This window comes from Papio anubis, chromosome 4 (assembly GCF_008728515.1).
Source record: "Papio anubis isolate 15944 chromosome 4, Panubis1.0, whole genome shotgun sequence".
Classification (NCBI taxonomy): Eukaryota; Metazoa; Chordata; class Mammalia; order Primates; family Cercopithecidae; genus Papio; species Papio anubis.
In genome coordinates, this window is record NC_044979.1 from 139,647,905 (window position 1) to 139,666,773 (window position 18,869).

Genomic DNA, 18,869 nt, shown 5'->3' on the forward strand with positions numbered 1-18,869 from the left:
TGCCTTATCTGCTTTCTCCACCAAGCAGGGCTGGGGCTGAAAGGGGCACATGTGGGGCCAGCCAGCAGGGGCCCGAGGCGAAAGGGTCTGAACCACCTGCCTCGGAGCCTACCGGCAGAGACCAGGGGCCTTTCATGTCCCAGCATCCCCGGCATCCCGCTCATCTGCTGCAGAAACAATGAACACGGGAACAGGACAGGATGTCCCAGAGGTCGTCCAGAGGAGGAGAGGACAGGCTGAGAGTCAAAGGTGGGGAAGCAGGAAGGACAGAGGTCAATGGCACACGTGCCATGATCTCATCAGCTCCTGAAAAACAATGACTCGACCTTCTGAGGGCCCCAACTGAGCTGGGGCAACCACATGAGGCCAGTCATTTCCTCAGTGTTCAGATAAGGAAGTGGGGGCTCTTAGAGGAAAGGGAATGATCTTCAGGTCACATGGTCACTAGGCACTGGAGCTGGGACTGAAACCCAGGGAGACAGAGGAGAGACAGGCCAGGGCTGGGAGGAGGCAGAGGCAAGGGCTTCGGCCTTCTCATTTCCAAGCTTGGATTCCCAGGAGTCCATTCAAATGTGAAAAAAATAGTTTTTGGCCGGGCGCGGTGGCTCAAGCCTGTAATCCCAGCACTTTGGGAGGCCGAGACAGGCAGATCACGAGGTCAGGAGATAGAGACCATCCTGGCTAACACGGTGAAACCCTGTCTCTACTAAAAAAAAATACAAAAAACTAGCCGGGCGAGGTGGCAGGCTCCTGTAGTCCCAGCTACTCGGGAGGCTGAGGCAAGAGAATGGCGTAAACCCGGGAGGTGGAGCTTGCAGTGAGCTGAGATCCAGCCACTGCACTCCAGCCTGGGTGACAGAGCGAGACTCCGTCTCAAAAAAAAAAAAAAAAGAAAAAGAAAAAAATAGTTTTTTATTTATCTAGAGAGAGAGTCTCGCTTTTTGCCCAGGCTGGAGTGCCATGGTGTGATCATAACTCACTGTAGCCTTGACCTGGGCTCAAGTGATCCTCCCACCTCAGCCTCCTGAGTAGCTGAGACTACAGGTATGTACCATCATGCCCAGATAATTTCTTAAATTTTTGGTAGAGATGGGGTCTCTCTCTGTTGCCCAGCCTGGTCTCCAACTCCTGGGCTCACGTGATCCTCCTGCCTTGGCCTTCCAAAGTACTGAGATTACAGGCATGAGCCATTGTGCCTGGCTTATTTATTTTTAGAGACAGGGTCTCGCTCTGTCATCCATACTGGAGTGAAGTGGCACAGTCATAGCTCAGTGCAGCCTCAAATTCCTGGGCTCAACAGATCCTCCTGCCTCAGCCAACGAAGTAGCTAGAACTACAGGCATATACCACCATGCCTGGCTAACTTTTTAAATGTTTTTAGAGATGGGGTCTTGACCAGCCCAGGCTGGTCTTGAACTCCTGGGCTCAAGTGATCCTCTGGCCTCAGCCTCCTCCCACCTCAGCCTCCCAAGTAGCTGGGATTACAGGCCTGTGCTACCACATACGGGTAATTTTTGTATTTTTAGTAGAGACAGGGTTTCACCATGTTGGCCAGGCTGGTCTTGAACTCCTGACCTCAAGTGATCCACCCACCTGGGCCTCCCAAAATGCTGAGATTACAGGCGTGAGTCACAACACCTGGCCTGGATTATGTACAAATTCTTCTGAATGAGACTCTGTCCCCTGCCTCCAACTTTTCTGCATCCCAGCAGCTGGCATCATCCCATGTAGCTGGGACTACAGGTGCACACCACCATACTCAGTTAAATTTTTTGTGTTTTTATTGTAAAGACAGGGTTTCACCATCTTGCCCAGGCTGGTCTCGAATGCCTGTCCTCACATGACCCTCCCGCCTGGGCCTCCCAAAGGGCTGAGATTACAGATGTGAGCCACTGCAACCAGCCTGATAGCAGAACCTGCTTTTCTTTTACCAGCCTCTCTTGGACTGTGGAAAAACCTCACACCAGCATCTCCCTGTCCAATCCAGAGGCTTCCATGGAATCACTCTCTACCCCAAGACCCCCCAACATCTCCTGTGTGTCCAACCTCATTGAGTAACAGACCATCTGCTGCTTCTCCCATCCCCATCCATCTCCCCAAGGTCCTGGGCATTGGTCCCCTGCTAAGGAGATCTGTCAGGACCTGCCTCCTAGAGTGAGACTGGCGATTTCTGCATACATTTCCCCTATCCATGGCTCCCTTTTCCTGGGTGATGGCCCCATCTTCCGTGCCTCCACGCCCTTTCTTTCTACCTCCAGCTATCTCTGACCAGCCTGTCCCTGGGCTCTTTGAGGCCCCAACCACTGGCATCAATCAGTCTTCTATGCCCAGTGTGGACATCAAGGACATCTCCCCAGCAAGCTCAGGCCTTCAGCCCGACATTCTACTCCTTGCTGTGCTCAGCTCCATTGAATTCTCCATCCTCCACCCCATCCTGCAAATCTGTTTATCTTCGCTTTTCTGGTTTCTTTCATTTTCCTCTGCCTCACCCAGATTCCAAACAAATTCTTATTTATTTATTTATTTGAGACACAGTTGCTGGCGGCTCACTGCAACCTCTGCCTCCCGAGTTCAAGCGATTCTCGTGCCTCAGCCTCTCGAGTAGCTGGCATTTGCAGGCATGTGCCAGCACGCGCAGCTAAAATCTTTTTCTTTTTTTTTTGAGATGGAGTCTCGCTTTGTCACCCAGGCTGGTGTGCAGTGGCACGATGTAGGCTCACTGCAACCTCCACCTCCTGGGTTCAAGCAATCCTCCCACCTTAGCCTCCCAAGCAGCTGGGATTACAGGCCTGTGCTACCACATACGGGTAATTTTTGTATTTTTAGTAGAGACGGGGTTTCACCATGTTGGCCAGGCTGGTCTTGAACTCCTGACCTCAAGTGATCCACCCACCTGGGCCTCCCAAAATGCTGAGATTACAGGCGTGAGCCACAACACCTGGCCTGGATTATGTACAAATTCTTCTGAATGAGACTCTGTCCCCTGCCTCCAACTTTTCTGCATCCCAGCGGCTGGCATCATCCCATGTCCCAGAGACTTCACACATGCCTAATGGGGCTCATCCCAACCCTCCTGTTCCTCAGCCTCCTGCTAGGGAGGCCAGGCTCAGGGTCAGTGTGTTGGCCTGCAGCCCGATGTGTGCCTTCCTCCCTGGATCTCTTCCTTCTGGGTTGGGACGAAGGGATGAAGGTGGTTTGGAGTCATGAGTTCAGGCTGAGACACGTCAGACCTACCTGACCTGCTGGGGGCTTCACCCTGCCAGCCTCCGAGATGCAGTAGGATGAGAACATGCACTCTGGGGATAGGAGCCTGGATGTGTGTGTGTCTGGAGGGTTGACCGTTCCCATCTTCCAGCGTGTCTCATGTGATAGGGGCCAGTGTGGAAGTGTCTCTGGGTTGGCCCTTAGGCATAGGCCAGTTTGAGAAGAGGAGACAGATGGCTGGGCGCGGTGGCTCAAGCCTGTAATCCCAGCACTATGGGAGGCCGAGACGGGCGGATCACGAGGTCAGGAGATCGAGACCATCCTGGCGAACACGGTTAAACCCTGTCTCTACTAAAAAATACAAAAAAATTAGCCGGGCAAGGTGGCGGGCGCCTGTAGTCCCAGCTATTTGGGAGGCTGAGGCAGGAGAATGGCGTAAACCCGGGAGGCGGAGCTTGCAGTGAGCTGAGATCCGGCCACTGCACTCCAGCCTGGGCGACAGAGCAAGACTCCGTCTCAAAAAAAACAAAAAAAAAAAAGAGAGAGAATAGGAGACAGGAGGTGAGGGGTTACTGTAGGTGGGGTTTGCAGAGGGTGGTATTAGAGTTTTGCTGTCTCTCTGATCTTTCTTGGCCCTATTTGGGGGTGACTTTCGGGATGGAGGCGTTGCTCCTCCCCCACCCCCAACCCTGGCAGGTCTTCTCGTGTCCTCTGTAGCAGTCTCAGCCACACCATGCAGTGGACGACTGCATTGGAGGCATCCTACCCCTTCTCAAGGACATGGTCCCTTGAAGGACCCTAGATGCTGACCTGTCTCCTGTCCCACCTAGCCCACCCATGGCACCTGGCTCAGCAGAAGCTCAGGGATGACCTTGAATGACCCCTTCCAGCACTGAGACTTGCTTTCTTCAAACTAGCATCCAGGTCTGGGACTACCCCACTCAGCAGCCTCAGATAACTAAAGGAGCATCTCTAACTGGTGAGGTCTAACCCAATCAAAAGTCTTATAATAAATAATATTTAAGAGATGGGTGTTGCTCTGTTGCCGAGGCTGGAGTGTAGTGGCGTGATCATAGCTCACTACAGCCTCGAAGTGCTAAGCTCAAGGGATCCTTCCACCTCAGCCTCCCCAGTACCTGGGACTACAGGCATGCACCACCACGCCTAGCTAATTTTTAATTGTTTTATAGAGACGGTGTCTCACTATGTTGCCCAGGCTGGTCTTGAACTCCTGGCCTCAAAGGAATCCTCCTGCCTCTGCCTCCCAAAGTGCTGGAATTACAGGCATGAGTCACTGTGTCCCAGCCTTTCTTTTCTTTTTTTTTTTTTTTTTGAGACGGAGTCTCGCTGTGTCTCCCAGGCTGGAGTGCAGTGGCGTGATCTCCTCACTGCAAGCTCCGCCTCGGGTTCCGCGCCATTCTCCCGCCTCCAGCCTCCCAAGTAGCTGAGACTACAGAAGCATCCCGCCACCCGCATACGACTAGTTTTTGTATTTTTTAGTAGAGGCGGGGTTTCACCATGTTAGCCAGGATAGTCTGATCTCCTGACCTCATTGATCCACCCATCTCGGCCTCCCAAAGTGCTGGGATTACAGGCTTGAGCCACGCTTGACCTCTTTTTTTTTTCTGAGACAGAGTCTCACGCTGTTGCCCAGGCTAGAGTGCAGTGGCACCATCTTGGCTCACTGCAACCTCTGCCTCTCAGGTTCAAGTGATTCTTGTGCCTCAGCTTCCCGAGTGGGGGATTACACGCATGTGCTGCCATGCCCAGGTAATTTTTTGTAGTTTTAGTAGATAAAGGTTTCACTGTGTTGCCCCAGTTGGTCTCGAACTCCTAGCCTCAAGAGATCTGCCCGCTTTGGCCTCCCAAAGTGCTGGAATTATAGGCATGAATCACCACGCCCTTTCTTCCTCTCCACTTTTTTTTTTTTTTTTGAGACGGAGTCTCGCTCTGCCACCCAGGCTAGAGTGCAGTGGCGCAATCTTGGCTTACTGCAACCTCTGCCTCCCGGGTTCAAGCGATTCTCCTGCCTCAGCCTCCTGAGTAGCTGGGACTACAGATACCCGCCACCACGCCCAGCTAAGTTTTTGTCCCCTTTTCTTTTTAAGAGGAAAAGCAATTCCTGGCCTCCCAGCCTGGGCCAGCCAAAATAACTTAGGAAGAATGTGGGCAGGCCCAAGGCCTCTCACCTCCATCTTCCAATCCTTACACTGGTACTGTTTTCTTTTTTAAAAATTATTATTATTATTATTTTTTGAGACGGAGTTTCGCTCTTGTTGCCCAGGCTGGAATGCAATGGCGCGATCTCTGGCTCACCGCAACCTCCGCCTCCCGGCCTCAAGCAATTATCTTGCCTCAGCCTCCTGAGTTGCTGGGATTACAATCATGAGCCACCACACCCGGCTAATTTTGTATTTTTAGTAGAGACGGGGTTTCTTCATGTTGGTTAGGCTGATCTCAAACTCCCAACCTCAGGTGATCTGCCCGCCTTGGCCTCCCAAAGTGCTGGGATTACAGGCGTGAGCCACCACGCCAGGCCCTGTTTTCTTAAGATCACTGGTGAACACTCCACTTCTTGGAGACCCGCAATGTAAACTCGGCAAACAGAATGGCTTGTTTTCATCTGTGTTGGGGCCTGAAATGAGATAGTGACTAGATTTTGAGGCTGAGTAATTGCATTTACTGGGTTCATGGACACAAACTCCTGTAGGGCCTAGATATTTATCAGCACAGCCAAGGCCTGGGGGACAGTTTTGAGTTTCAGCTCCAACACTTCCTGCATGCCAAAGCTGCGTCAGCCTCTTTTTTTAAATAAACAAAAAACATTTAGTCACAGAAATGTTCAAGAATATGCAAAAGTAGAGAAAATATAGTAATAAAATCCTGCTTCAGCAGTCATCAACATTTGGCTAATCTTGTTTCATCCATGTACCCTCAAACACTGTTCCAAACCCCAACATTTTTTTTTTTTTTTTCTTGTGACAGGGTCTCACTCTGCCACCCAGGCTGGAGTGCAGAGGCGAGATCCTGGCTCACTGCAACTGCTGCCTCCTGGGTTCAAGTGATTCTCATGCCTCAGCCTCCTGAGTAGCTGGGACTATGGGACTACAGGCACGTACCACCAAGTCTGGCTAATATTTTATACTTTTTAGTAGAGACGAGGTTTTGCCATGTTGCCCAGGCTGGTCTCGAACTCCTGAGCTCAGGCAACTTGCCCGCCTCGGCCTCCTAAAGTGCTGGGATTACAGGCTTGAGCCACTGCGCTCAGCCTTAATACTTTTCAATTTAAGGTAAAATACAGCATGATTTATTAACTTTTTTTTTTGAGACAGAGTCTAGCTCTGTCACCCAGGCTGGAGTGCAGTGGCACAATCTTGGCTCACTGCAACCTCCATCTCCTGAGTTCAAGTGATTGTCCTGCCTCAGTCTCCCGAGTAGTTGGGACTACAGGTGCCTGTCACCACACCCAACTAATTTTTTTGTATTTGTATTTTATTTTATTATTATTTTTTGAGGCAGAGTCTCACTCTGTTACCTATGCTGGAGTCCAGTTGCACGATCTCAGCTCACTGCAACATACGCCTCCTGGGTTCAAGCAATTCTTGTGCCTCAGCTTCCCAAGTAGCTGGGATTACAGGTGTGCACCATTACGCCTGGCTAATTTTTGTATTTCTTTTTTTTTTTGAGGCGGAGTCTCGCTCTGGAGTGCAATGGCACGATCTCAGCTCACTGCAAGCTCCGCCTCCTGGGTTCACACCATTCTCCTGCCTCAGCCTCCTGAGTAGCTGGGACTACAGGTGCCCACCACCACGCCTGGCTTTTTTTTTTTTTTTTTTTTTTTTGTATTTTTAGTAGAGACGGGGTTTCACCGTGTTAGCCAGGATGGTCTTGATCTCCTGACCTCGTGATCCGCCCACCTCGGCCTCCCAAAGTGCTGGGATTACAGGCGTGAGCCACCGCACCCAGCCAATTTTTGTATTTTTAGTAGAGACAGGGTTTCACCATGCTGGCCAGGCTGGTCTTGAACTCCTGACCTTGAGTGATCCACCTGCTCTGGCCTCCCAAAGTGCTGGGATTACAGGTGTAAGCCACCGTGCCTGGCCTGATTTTTTAGAACTTTTTAATATAATCATATAAAATGTGTACATTTCCAAAGTCAGATATACAAAACAAAATATATTCAGAGGAATCTAGACTCTTTGTCTTTCATTCTATTCTCTCCCTACGTCACCATTAAAAAATTTTAATTTATACTCCCAGTTTAAAAAGTTATATTTGTACCTAGCTATTTCTTTTCACAATTGAACAACAGAGATAATAGACATACTTTCTTGTTCTTAACTTTAGCAGGAAAGCCTCTAGTGTTTCACCATTGAGATCTTCCTTTAAAATCCTTTTTGTAAAATATGGGCTATGCTATCCATTCTATCTGATGTTCCACAGCACTTCCTGGAAAGATAAAATGAACAATGTGGAAACTCTCATAATGAAAAGTGGTACACAAACATGCCTGTTGACTGAGCATCAATCAATTCCAGGAAAGCCTCAAGATTCCTGAACCTTTTTGAAGCACTTTGGAGAGTTAAAAAAAAAGAGTAAGAAAGGATTCCTGAACCCACTTCCACTTATATTTTACACAAAAATAAACAGAGGCTTGCAGAATTGAGGGAACCTGCCCCAAGTAACGTAAGGAGCAGGTGGGAGCTCTCATTTCCTTTTCTGCAGTTTAGGAGTCTTCTGCTACCTGGAAAAGCTCAGGGCCCAGGATAAATCCAGTGACATTAAAAATGAAGAAAACTGAACTCAAGGCCGGGTGCAGTGGCTACTGCCTGTAATCCCAGCACTTTGGGAGGCCAAGGCAGGTGAACCACTTGAGGTCAGGAGTTCGAGACCAACCTGGCCAACATGGTGAAACCCTGACTCTACTAAAAATACAAAAAAATTAGCCGGGCGTGGTGGTAGCCGTTTGTAATCCCAGCTACTTGGGAGGCTAAGGTGGGAGAATTGCTTGAACACGGGAGGTAGAGGTTGCAGTGAGCTGAGATTGTGCCACAGCCTCCAGCCTGGGCGACAGAGCGAGACTCCATCTCAAAAAACAAACCAAAACATTGAATTCACAATACAGAGTTTTTTGTTTGTTTGTTTCTGAGACAGGGTCTTGCTCTGTCGCCCAGGCTAGGGCGCAGTGGTATCAGAGCTCACTGCAGCCTGGAACTCCTGAGCTCAAGTGATCCTCCCGCCTCAGCCTTCCCAGTAGCTGGGACTACAGACGAGCACCACCACCACGCCCGGCTAAAATTAAATTTTTTTGGTAGAGATTGGGATTGGTGGTGTGGGATCTCGGCATGTTGCCCATGCTTGTCTCTAACTCAGGGTTTCAAGCGATCTTCCCGACTCGGCCTCCCAAAGAATTGGAATTGCAGGAATGCGCCACCGCACCCGTTCCAGGTATCTACTTTTTATACAAATTAATATTTCAGGGAACTCTCGAAAGTAAAAGTAGTCAGAAAAAGCTGCAAGAGTTGCTGTGTTCCAGGACGGAGTCCGGGGTGGGGTCGGGGACCCCCGCCCGCACTCATACAGGGAAGCTCTGGTCCAAGTTTGGAGGCAACGGAACACCGGAAATGCTGTGGAGGTCCGAGTGAGGAGGTCAGGGCACACTGGACGGTTACCTTAAAGCTGCCAGGCGCGGTGGCTCACGCCTGTAATCCCAGCACTTTGGGAGGCCGAGGTGGGCGGATCACGAGGAGTTCGACACCAGCCTGACCAACATGGTGAAACCCCGTCTCTACTAAAAATACAAAAATTAGCCGGGCGTGGTGGCGCGCGCCTGTAATCCCAGCTACTCAGGAGGCTGAAGCAGGAGAATCTCTTGAACCTGGGAGGCGGAGGTTGCAGTGAGCCGAAATCGCGCCCCTGCACTCCAGCCCGGAGTACAGAGAGAGGCTCAGTCTAAAAAAAAAAAAAAAAAAAAATGCTGCCCCATTTGGCGCCCCAGGAATGAGGACTGACACACTGGGCACTGGGCATCGCAGCACTAGCCGGACTAAGATTCCTCTGGGCAACTCAGCCATAGCAGAGTTTTCAAGAGGAGGAGTGGCCCTGATGAGGACCCGTAAGGCTTCAACCGTTCCTAAAACACCTCAAAAACACTTCGGCTTAGGGGTGGTGCCAAGGCTGTGAGTGCGTCCAACACTTCGGCTTGGGAGTGGTGCCAAGGCTGTGAGTGCGGAAGCCCGCCGGGAACCTGGGGGCGGGACGAGGGAAATGACGCCTGGGAGCGCCAATAGGGTGGTTGGAGCTGCTGACTCCGCCCCCGAAGGAAAGGGTTAACGGTTTCCGGTAGCGGCGTCTAGGATGGGCGGGGAAAATGAGGAGGTTTTGAGGCTGTGTCCCCTGACCCTTGGACCGCCTGCGACCCCCCGCATCTCCGCACCCTCGAGACACCTCCAAAGATGATGGGCTGTGAAGAGTCAGATCTGGAGTTGGCGGACGGGGAAGATGCCGCGGCGGTCTCGGGACCACCCCCGGAGCCCCGAGCCCCGGAACCCCGAGCCCCACTGCCGGAGCCCGGCCTGGACTTGAGCCTGAGCCCGCGGCCCGACAGCCCTGAGCCGCGTCACGGCAGCCCCGGGCGGCGGAAGGGGCGGGGGGAGCATCGGGGCGCGGCTCGGCAGCGACGGCAGGTGAGCGTGGGAGGCTGGCCCCCGGTCTGCGACGGCCTCGCGCCCACCTAGTCACCCCACTGCCCTCTGCTCCCAGGTCCGTTTCCGCCTGACGCCGCCCTCCCCGGTGCGGTCCAAGCCGCAGCCTGCGGTGCCGCAGGAGCTGGAGATGCCCGTGCTGCAGAGCAGCCTGGCCTTGGGCCTGGAGCTGCGGGCCACAGCCGGGAGCCACTTTGATGCCGCGAAGGCCGTGGAGGAACAGCTAAGAAAGTCGTTCCAGATCCGCTGCGGCCTGGAGGAGAGCGTGTCCGAGGGTGAGGGGGGCGGGCGGCCGGCCGCGCGCGGGAGTCGGAGCGAGGGGCGCCACTCACCTCCCCCCCCCGCTGCGCTCTCAGGGCTGAACGTGCCGCGCTCCAAGCGGCTCTTCCGGGACCTGGTGAGCCTGCAGGTGCCGGAGGAACAGGTTCTGAACGCTGCGCTCAGGGAGAAATTGGCTCTCCTGCCGCCACAGGCTCGAGCCCCGCCCCCAAAGGTGATGGGGTCTGGGCGTGGGGCTTCCTCCATGTACCCCCTTACCCGGATTCTTCCTCCTAGAGTGTAACCTTGCTTTGGGCCCCACCTCCCAGCAGGCGCCACCTGGGCCGGGGCCAGACATGACCATCTTGTGTGACCCAGAAACACTATTTTATGAATCTCCACACCTGACCCTGGACGGTCTGTCCCCTCTCCGGCTTCAACTCCGGCCCCGCCCTTCAGAGGACACCTTCCTCATGCACCGGACACTGAGGCGATGGGAAGCGTAGTAGACCCCAAAGATCCCTGGAGGGCTAGTTCGTATTTTTCTGTTAAACTATTTGTTAGAATAAACTAATTTTGCTAATAAATGGGACTCTTCTTGGAGGCCTAAAATGGGGTTAAAAGCTCTCTGGGGGTTATCCACTTAGCCTCAGTTTGGAAGCTGCCTGGAAGTCGAGTTTGGGGGCCTTTTTGGAACTTGGGAGAGTCATGGCAAGTGGAAAACACCGTCCACATTAGAGGTTTACTTAGATACTTCCTCCGTTCGCAACCTTACCTGACTCTCTCTGACTCCAGCCACAGCTACTGCCTGTTTTTGATCACGCAGCGATTGTTCTCTTCATCACTTTTTTTTTTTTTTTTTTGAGGCGGAGTTTCACTCTTGTTGGCCAGGCTGGAGTGCAATGGATGGCACGATCTTGGCTCACCGCAACCTCCGCGTCCCAGGTTCAAGCAATTCTCCTGCCTCAGCCTCCCTAGTAGCTAGGATTATAGGCATGGGCCACCATGCCCAGCTAATTTTCTATTTTTAGTAAGAGACAGGGTTTCTCCATGTTGGTCAGGCTGGTCTGGTACTCGCGACCTCAGGTGATCCGCCCGCCTCTAATTTTGTATTTTTAGTAGAGACGGGGGTTTCTCCATGTTGGTCAGGCTGGTCTCGAACTCGTGACCTCAGGTGATCCACCCGCCTCGGCCTCCCAAAGTGTTGGGATTACAGGCATGAGCCACCGCGCCCAGCCTCATCACTTATTCTGATCTCCCAAAAGGCAGGGCCCAGCCTATCACATTTCACGGAGGCCTTCCCTGATTACCTGTCTCAAGGAGCTTGCAAGCCATCTGTTTGCACTGAGTTAATGAAATTATCTCCTTGCTTTTTACCTTGAAGAGCCTTGCCCATCCTGTTTACACCTGACCTGAATACTCAGTATGTTCGAAGTTCCAGTAACACCTAACAAGCCCCCGAAGAGCTTCATGTTGTTAATTGCCTGTAAGTCTCATTCCACAGCACAAAAAAGGTGCTGGTCTGTCCCTGAGCATTTGATCCAAAGCACTTTTGCCTGCCTCCACCGCCAACTCTTTACAAGTTAGCCTTCTGGCTGGGTGCAGTGGCTGGCGCCTATAATCCTAGCACTTTGGGAGGCGGAGGCGGGTGGATCACCTGAGGTCAGGAGTTTTGAGACCAGACTAGTCAACATGGTGAAACCCTGTGTCTACTAAAAATACAAAAAATTAGCTGGGCATGGTGACGCATGCCTGTAATCCCAGCTACTTGGGAGGCTGAGACAGGAGAATCACTTGAACCAGGGAGGTGGAGGTTGCAGTAAGCCGAGATCACACCACTGCTCTCCAGCCTGTCGACAGAACGAATCTCCATCTCAGAAAAACAAAAACTGAAAAGGTAGCCTTCTGCCCGAAGCCCGTACAGGGTTTTTCTGGGGAGGGAAGGCAGACTCCAAGTTCCACACCAAAATTTGCATTACACACCTTTTCCTAACTAGGCTTCTGTACACTTGCGTGTGGACTTGACTAGTGTTGAACAATCAACCCAACCACTGAAAAACTTGTCTTCCTTCAAACAGTAGAGAGAAACAACACAAGTTCTGGTGGAAGGCACCACCCATCCCCCACCAGCTAGATCGTACCCAACACAGGTGTGGGGGCCACTGCCCTAGACATCAAGTTTATTGTGCTGTTCTCACATTCAAAACCCAACCCCCTCTCCCACTGGGGGAGGACAGAGGGAAGGATTTTCACAGTACCTGCGTGCCTCCCTGCCAGGCTTCCCCCTCGAACCCTCAGTCCATCTATCCATGGTCCACTGAAATGCAGCTAGGGACAAGAGCTAGGGACAACAGCCGAGGAGAAATGGGAATCTCTCTCCTTGGGAGAATAGGAGGAAAGGGCTAGAGAATTTGATATCCTCCCACCTCCCATGCCCTAAGAGAACAGAGGTCAGCAAACAGTCCATGCCATCCAGCCTGGGAGGCTGGGGGAGAGGAAGATGATGGTGACTCCAGCACAGCCAGCCTTGCTGCACAGGTGCCAGAGGCGTAGGGAGGAGGCTGAGGCAGCGATGGAAGAAAAGCTTTCTTTGCAGATCCAAGAAAGGAAACTATTTTTGGAGTCAGGAAAGACCCTGGGACACTTTCCTCTTCCCCCAGGTCCTTGGGAGCAGCAAGGGCATCCTCTTCACACTTTCTGTTCAGGGGGCCACTTAGTGGCTGGGGGATCGGGCCTTGTGGAACAGGTACACAGGACGCTGGAAGCCTGAGGGGAGGAGGGGAGAGGGAGTGATCAGAAGGGGTTGGCAGCACCTCAAGAATCCCCACGGGGGTCTGCACTCTTTTAGCCAGGACCAGCCTCCCGGACAAAATAAACCAGCCTTACCTTTAGAGGTGTTGTGGGGTGTGGCCACAAGCTCATAGCTGGAGAAGCCCACGTCTGGGGATGTCAGGTAGGAACTGAACTGCTCTGGCTTCAGTTGGATTCGGTAGTAGTTCTTGTAGATTGTTTCCTAAGGAGAGAGGCAAGGGACCACACTTCAACACACTGCCACCTCCCCTGGCCAAGGGCGATGCCCACCTCAGGGTCTTTTCTTGCCTCAACCAAAGGAAGGATTATTCCCTCCACACCCAACTCACCGTAAGGGTCTTTCTCTTGCCATACGACGACCAGGGTTGGGGCTCTAGGACCAGGATGCCTCCAGGGCGTAGGTGCCGGTAGATCCGGCGAAACATGCGCTTCAGGCCCTCATCTCCCCAGTTCAGATGCACCCACTTGGTGAGGCTGAGGCAGAGCACCACATCATACTCAGGTGTTTGGGCCTCCACCAGGTCATCTCGATCCAGCACATAATTACCCTGAGGGCAAGTATCAGCAGGCAGTGAGGTCAACGGAGGGAATCGAAGAACCCCTGCTCCCAGGCAACCTGCTCTGAGGCCGATGGAGTCCTGCCGCCTCACTTTAGCCCGTGGCCACGTTCTTCTCAGACTAACTCCCAAAAGGTGCCTGCCCTCTTTGAGTTTTGTTTTCTCCTCTACACCTTCCTGCCTCTGCTTCTTCCTACTGATGGTAAGCCAAAAATGTTGAGGGAGCCGGAGTAATTTTAAATGTTGCAAATTATCCATGAGGTCTTCTATAGCTGGGGTCCCAGGACCATATCCTGTGCTTATTCTCACCCACAGACATTAAGTGGAGTGACTGCAGGTTTTGCAAGGGTAACCAACCCAGGTTTCAAAGGCAGACCTGTGGTTCCTTCCCTGCAGTTGGGGCTGGCAAAGTTTCACGCCTATTTTTTCCTTTCTCTGAGAGAAATGAAGAGCCACATCCTTTAGAAAGCCTTTTCTAGAAGATAAGCTCATCACAACCCTCTAAAAAGACCATTCTTCAAGGCTTAACCCAATGCAATGCCAAAGATCCCAGCAGGTGGCCTAACTGGAGAGTTCTCTGGGGAGCTGTGTGGGGTCAGGGGACTCTGTGGGGCATGGGGCTCTCCTCTCGGCAGAGGAGTTTCTGGTTCTTCCCTCTCCCATTATCTAGGGTCAATGTGGAGAGGATCTACAGCCAAGTCACTTGGGTTCCTGACACTCTTCAACAAACTGTCTAGAAAAACAAAAGCCGCTGATGGGAGCAAGGTGGCTATCAAAGGGCAGAAACGCCAATATTAGTCTGCTGCTACCCTAATCTCCCTAGAAGACATTCCATGCCCGACCCCCATTCTCAGGCTCCTTCAGTCAATCTGAGGACCAAGTTCCACCTGGATCGAATTCCCTAGTGAGCAGCAGCCTTCAAGGGAAGGGAAGGTGGACCAGTGTGGATTATAGGCCAAGCCCAGAGCACTGCAAAAAAAAAAAAGAGTCTTCCTTTATCTTGGAGATCCTTGCAGTCATGAGAAAGGACTCCAGGGTCAATGCCCCAAGGTAGAGACCCCACCTTTCCAGGTTATAAGAGGGGAGGACCCCACCTTTTCAGGTTATAAGAGGGGAGAGACGCCCAGCAGAGACTCTCACTTGCCAACCCAGACCCCTCTTTTGAGGAACTGGGTCATAACCTTCCCTGCCACATTCCCATTTAATCTCATCTTCACACCTGACCCCTATTCCAAGAGCCTCTGGACCCTCTTACCGTGACGAAGACAACATTGTTGGGGAAGACTGATGTGTCCGCTCCATCCAAGGGCACTTGGGGGGCAGCGATGGGACCCCGGCTGGCAGTCAGCGAGGCTGGGAAGCAGCTCCTCTTTCGAACGGTGGTGGTCCCTTCCTCACCCTCTGCCCCGGGGTCCCCTTCCACAGTCTGGGGTGGGAGACGCAGCTCCTCGGAAAGGTAGTGTCGGATGTTCTGACGGGCAGAATGGATGAGCCGGGAATCTATATCCAAGCCCACCATGCGGGACGGGCCCCACTTGCAGGCAATGCTCAGGGTCAGATGGCCCACATTGCAGCCCAGATCTAGGACGTCCCGGCCCCGAAACCACTCAGGCTTCAACACCCGAAGGCGCCCATCCTCACAGGAAGGATTGCGGTACCCATAGTATTTGCAGTAATTCCCATACTGGAACTTGCGCTGTTGCTTTTTGAAGCCTGCTGCAGGCAGTGGGTGGTGGTGGTGGTGACGGCCTCCCCAACTCCCTCGACCCTTTTCCTTGGAACCCTGGCCTCCACCCCTAGCCCCTGCCTCCGACTTGCTGGAAGTCCTGCGACGTTTGCGATGTCGGGAGGAGGAAGATGGGGGTGCAGAGGTAACTGAGGCAGCTGGAGGGGCTGATAGGGAGCCTGAGGGACCCTGTAGAGCAGATGGAAGCGGAGACACCACTTCATCCCTGCAGTTGATGGCTGTGTTGAGTTCATAGGGTTGGGGGGCATCCCGGTTCTGGCCTCTGTGCCGCGGCTGCTGTGAGGCGCCCTCCCCGTGGAGTGAGGGGGTGAGAGGGGCTGTGGGCAGCACGGGGTGGCTCTCACTCCCTCCGGCTGCCTGCTGCTGCTGGTGGTGCTGTCCCCGGTGTCTATGCCGCTTCCGACCAGTCTTGAGTGGCGAAGCAAGAACTACATGGCCCTCATCAGTGCAAGTATTGAGACTGAGCGGGTCAGTAATATCTTTGGGGATGAGGATCTCCACTGGATCTCGCCCTTTGGCCGGAAGGGGGGATGACTTAGGGGTCTCTGCGTTGAGGGCGCGGCTCACTTCCTCATCCAGGAGGCTATTCAGGTTCAGGGGATCAAAGATATTGCCCCCCAGGAGGAAGTTGGAGGGTAACACAGAGTCACAGTCCGAATTCACCCGCCTGCGCCTCTTGAAGGCCGGATGTTTGAAGCCTCCCCCACCTCCCCCTACATTACAGCTATTTCTCCTCTTGCCCCCGCCCCCCCCAGGTGGCCGGTGGGGCTGATAGCCATTGCGGGGTCGAGGAGGAGCAGGGGGACCCAGCTCTGTCCCGCCCCCTCCCCGGCGCTCCTCCCCCACGTCCGGGGGAGCGGCTCGCCCCGGGGGATCCGACAGGCGGGCCTCCCCGTGCGACTGCGCCTGGGGGCCGCCTCCTCGGTGGTGCTGCGCCTGGGGACCACCGGGGGGGGTGGCCGCGGCCCCAGGGCTCTCTCGACCGACCCCAGCGGCCGGGGACCCCGCAGACGGCGCGCAAGGACCCGGACCACGCTCCGTCCCGCCGCAGAGCTCCCCAGAGGCGGCCTCTTGGTGCGGTGGCACAGTGGGGCCGCCCCCTCCGCCCGACTCATCTTTGAGCGGCGGCGGCGGGGCCGGCACCAGAAACGGCTCCTTCTCCGCCGCCATCTCGATCATTTCCTCCCCTTATTCCGTCCCAGTCGGGGTAACGAGGGGGATCAGGGGGCTTAACCCCCCCTGCCTGGACCCTGCTCCCTTCCCCCCCTTTCCCGAGTGCGCGCGCAGCTCTGCTCTTCTCGCCTAGTCTCGCGCCCAAGCGCCTCCCCGCGAAGTGCGCCCCACTCGCCCGCGAGACCAAAACAAGATGCCCGCGAGACCCGAACTACTCGAGCACTCAACCGCGCGTGCGCCGACCCCTTTCTCCTCCGCCACTACCACCCCGCCGCGAGCGCGCACGGCAAGCGCGCGTTCCCTTCGCCCCGGAACCACGCATGCGCACTCCGCCACCACCCTGGTTGCGCGCGCATCGGAGTACGAACCAACTTAACGGCTCTGGGAGTTTAAATATAACCCCCCACACAGCCCCCGCAAAAGCCCACCACCCCAAACTGACACCCTACTTCCCTGCGCAGCTAGGTCCGGCCCTACTGATCTCCTTTGTCTGTGCCGCGCGATCCCACCCACCGTAGGCGGGGACGGGACCTGGTGTGAAAAGGTCTCCTTGACACCCGACCCTTGTTCCTGAGGAATGAGTCTCAGCGGTCTCCACCCGGCTCTAAATCCAACAACCTCCCCACCCCGCCTCCTTCCTCCCCCTAGTGGGCAGCGCCTGCGCACACCCTTTTGGGCTTGCGCGGGTACAGGCAGCACGTGCTGGAGGTGGCGCCCCGCCTCCCGTCTTAGGGGTAGGGCCTGTGACGTCGCTTCCTTAAGTTTGGTAAACGCAGCGTGCGTCAGCGCGATCCGGAGGGGCAGGGCTTCCCGACGAAGGGCGGTGCTCATGAATTATTCATGAGCTGTTGGTAGCACACCTCCCCCCTCTGCACATCTTCTTAGAAGCGCTTCCGAAGGAGCAGAGAGACCCTACAAAGCCGAGGAAGGGCAGGAGTGGAACTGGGCTCAGTAAAACGCGATAGGTCATTATAACTCACCCCCCTCGAAAATATTCTCTGCTGAATTGGGGAAAAAGAAAAAGCACTAAAACAGCCGGTGTTGTCCAACTTCCTCTTCCCCCGAAACGGCTGAGTCGTTCTCTGGTTCCTCTGCCTTCCCCCAATCGCAATCACCTGGAGACGCCACACCACGCCTTCCTCTCCGCCTCCACACCCACGGCCCGGACCCCAACGCCTCCGCCCATTCCCGACGCCCGCTCACTGGCCCGTCAGCTCACGGGCCTCCCCAAACGCCCGCCGCGGCGCCGCGCCGACTTATATACCAGAGAGTGTGGGCGGGGACGGGGGTTCGGTCCGCGCTGGCCCCCCCCCCCGCTTCGGCCAATGAGGAAGAAGCGAATCTACGCCGTTTTCCCGGGGAGATTCGCAGCCTGGTCTTCCTGCCAGCGGAGTGCTGGGCCGAGGAGCGGGTGACAGGGGTGACAGTGGGGTCCCGGAAAGTCTCAAATAAAATCCTAAAGTGAGGGCGTGAAGGAGACCAGCAGGAAGAGGAGGAATCAGGGAACGGAAAGAGGGAGGAAAAGGCAGTCTGAAACAGAGAAAAGTTAGTAAGATGTGCTTCAAGAACAATCAGGCGCTGCGGCCGCCGCCTAAAAATATGTGACACCAAAGAGGATTCTGGGATTTGTAGTTTTCCCGGGACGTTCGGGTGAAAGATGGCGGAATTACCTCAGCCGCGGAAACGCAGACGCTGTTTCCAGTTGCGCATGCGAGCGCGCCTCCCGGGGGTGGAGCTAGCGCGCAGAACGTCCTCGTGCCTTTTCTTGGTGGCGGGAAACCTGGGTTGAGGTGTGAGAGGCTTGCGGAGTCGCTGCGCCAGCTGGTTTTGCACCTCGCCTTTAGGTCCTCCTTGCTCCTGAAGGTAGCCGGCTAGTTTCTGGTTGTAGGTGAAGGTGCTAGGCGCCGCCAGTCCTGGCACCCGTTGCCTGAGGAGAAACTTTCTCAGGGCGACAACCAGCTCTTGGCCCTTTTTCCTCAGAATCTGTCGCCCCCAAGAAACAGACAAAAACAGCCCAGTCTCCTGACGGGCACTGACAATATGAGTGAGAATGAGGATCACGGTGCCTTGGCGGGAGTGGGAGTGGAGGGGAGATTCCCTCATGGTGGGAGGAAGGAAGGGAAGGAACGGGAAAGAGAGGGGGACGCCACCGTTTTCGGGGAGAGGCGAGGACGTGTGGCTCAGGGACACCTCCGAACTGAACCCCTATCCCTGAGAGAGAATAAGGGATGAGGGAAGAGAGAGGAAAATGGGAGCACCCCCCAAATGGGAAGAACTTCTCCCCAAAACTTCTTCCCTTTGGATTGCAAGGTGCATTTGGGATTGGGGCTTTTTAAAAATTATCTTTTATTTTTTATTATTTTTTAAAAGACAGTCTTGCTCTGTCGCCCGGGTTGGAGTGCAGTGGCGCAATCT

The 18,869-nt window shown here is 54.2% G+C and overlaps 3 protein-coding genes across 15 annotated transcripts in view; 2 read left to right on the forward strand and 1 right to left on the reverse strand.

The window, feature by feature from the left end:
- Nucleotides 1-9,178: 9,178 nt before the first annotated feature.
- PPP1R35 (protein phosphatase 1 regulatory subunit 35) lies at nucleotides 9,179-10,753 on the forward strand. 4 transcript variants are annotated; one of them, XM_009202711.4, is made up of 4 exons: nucleotides 9,182-9,890; nucleotides 9,967-10,183; nucleotides 10,265-10,401; nucleotides 10,496-10,753. In XM_009202711.4, exons 1-4 carry the CDS (start codon nucleotides 9,660-9,662, stop codon nucleotides 10,670-10,672), a joined length of 762 nt encoding a protein of 253 aa, XP_009200975.1. In that variant the 5' UTR covers nucleotides 9,182-9,659; the 3' UTR covers nucleotides 10,673-10,753. The 4 variants fall into 4 exon arrangements, with proteins under 4 accessions (XP_031521412.1, XP_009200975.1, XP_031521413.1 ...); XM_003895797.5 differs by having other exon boundaries at nucleotides 9,188-9,890; nucleotides 10,499-10,753; XM_031665552.1 differs by having other exon boundaries at nucleotides 9,179-9,890; nucleotides 9,967-10,401.
- Nucleotides 10,754-12,319: 1,566 nt separating this feature from the next.
- On the reverse strand, nucleotides 12,320-16,849 carry MEPCE (methylphosphate capping enzyme). Its single transcript, XM_003895794.5, has 4 exons — nucleotides 14,790-16,849; nucleotides 13,307-13,525; nucleotides 13,053-13,179; nucleotides 12,320-12,932 (listed from the first exon to the last, which is right to left on the reverse strand). The coding sequence occupies exons 1-4, from the start codon at nucleotides 16,458-16,460 to the stop codon at nucleotides 12,880-12,882; spliced, it is 2,070 nt and encodes a 689-aa protein (XP_003895843.1). The 5' UTR covers nucleotides 16,461-16,849; the 3' UTR covers nucleotides 12,320-12,879.
- A 1,038-nt stretch (nucleotides 16,850-17,887) lies between these two features.
- Nucleotides 17,888-18,869, forward strand: part of ZCWPW1 (zinc finger CW-type and PWWP domain containing 1) — a 28,941-nt gene continuing 27,959 nt past the window's right edge. For 2 of the 10 annotated variants that reach the window (XM_017956606.3, XM_017956603.3), the window contains exon 1: nucleotides 18,026-18,317. The gene's annotated coding sequence lies outside the window, so the exon portion shown is untranslated. Of the gene's footprint in view, nucleotides 18,000-18,025; nucleotides 18,318-18,869 lie in introns of those variants that run through there. The other 8 variants (XM_017956600.3, XM_009202702.4, XM_017956602.3 and 5 more) reach the window with 6 other exon arrangements.

Excerpts from the sequence above, each read along its gene's own strand:
- PPP1R35 (XM_031665552.1), top strand. The coding sequence starts at position 9,660 with ATGATGGGCTGTGAAGAGTCAGATCTGGAGTTGGCGGACGGGGAAGAT. Across the intron at positions 9,891-9,966 it reads CGGCTCGGCAGCGACGGCAG|GTCCGTTTCCGCCTGACGCC; the intron begins GTGAGCGTGGGA and ends CTCTGCTCCCAG. Across the intron at positions 10,402-10,495 it reads CTCGAGCCCCGCCCCCAAAG|CAGGCGCCACCTGGGCCGGG; the intron begins GTGATGGGGTCT and ends CCCACCTCCCAG.
- MEPCE (XM_003895794.5), bottom strand. The coding sequence starts at position 16,460 with ATGATCGAGATGGCGGCGGAGAAGGAGCCGTTTCTGGTGCCGGCCCCG. Across the intron at positions 13,526-14,789 it reads ACAATGTTGTCTTCGTCACG|GGTAATTATGTGCTGGATCG; the intron begins GTAAGAGGGTCC and ends ACTTGCCCTCAG. Across the intron at positions 13,180-13,306 it reads GCAAGAGAAAGACCCTTACG|GAAACAATCTACAAGAACTA; the intron begins GTGAGTTGGGTG and ends CTCTCTCCTTAG.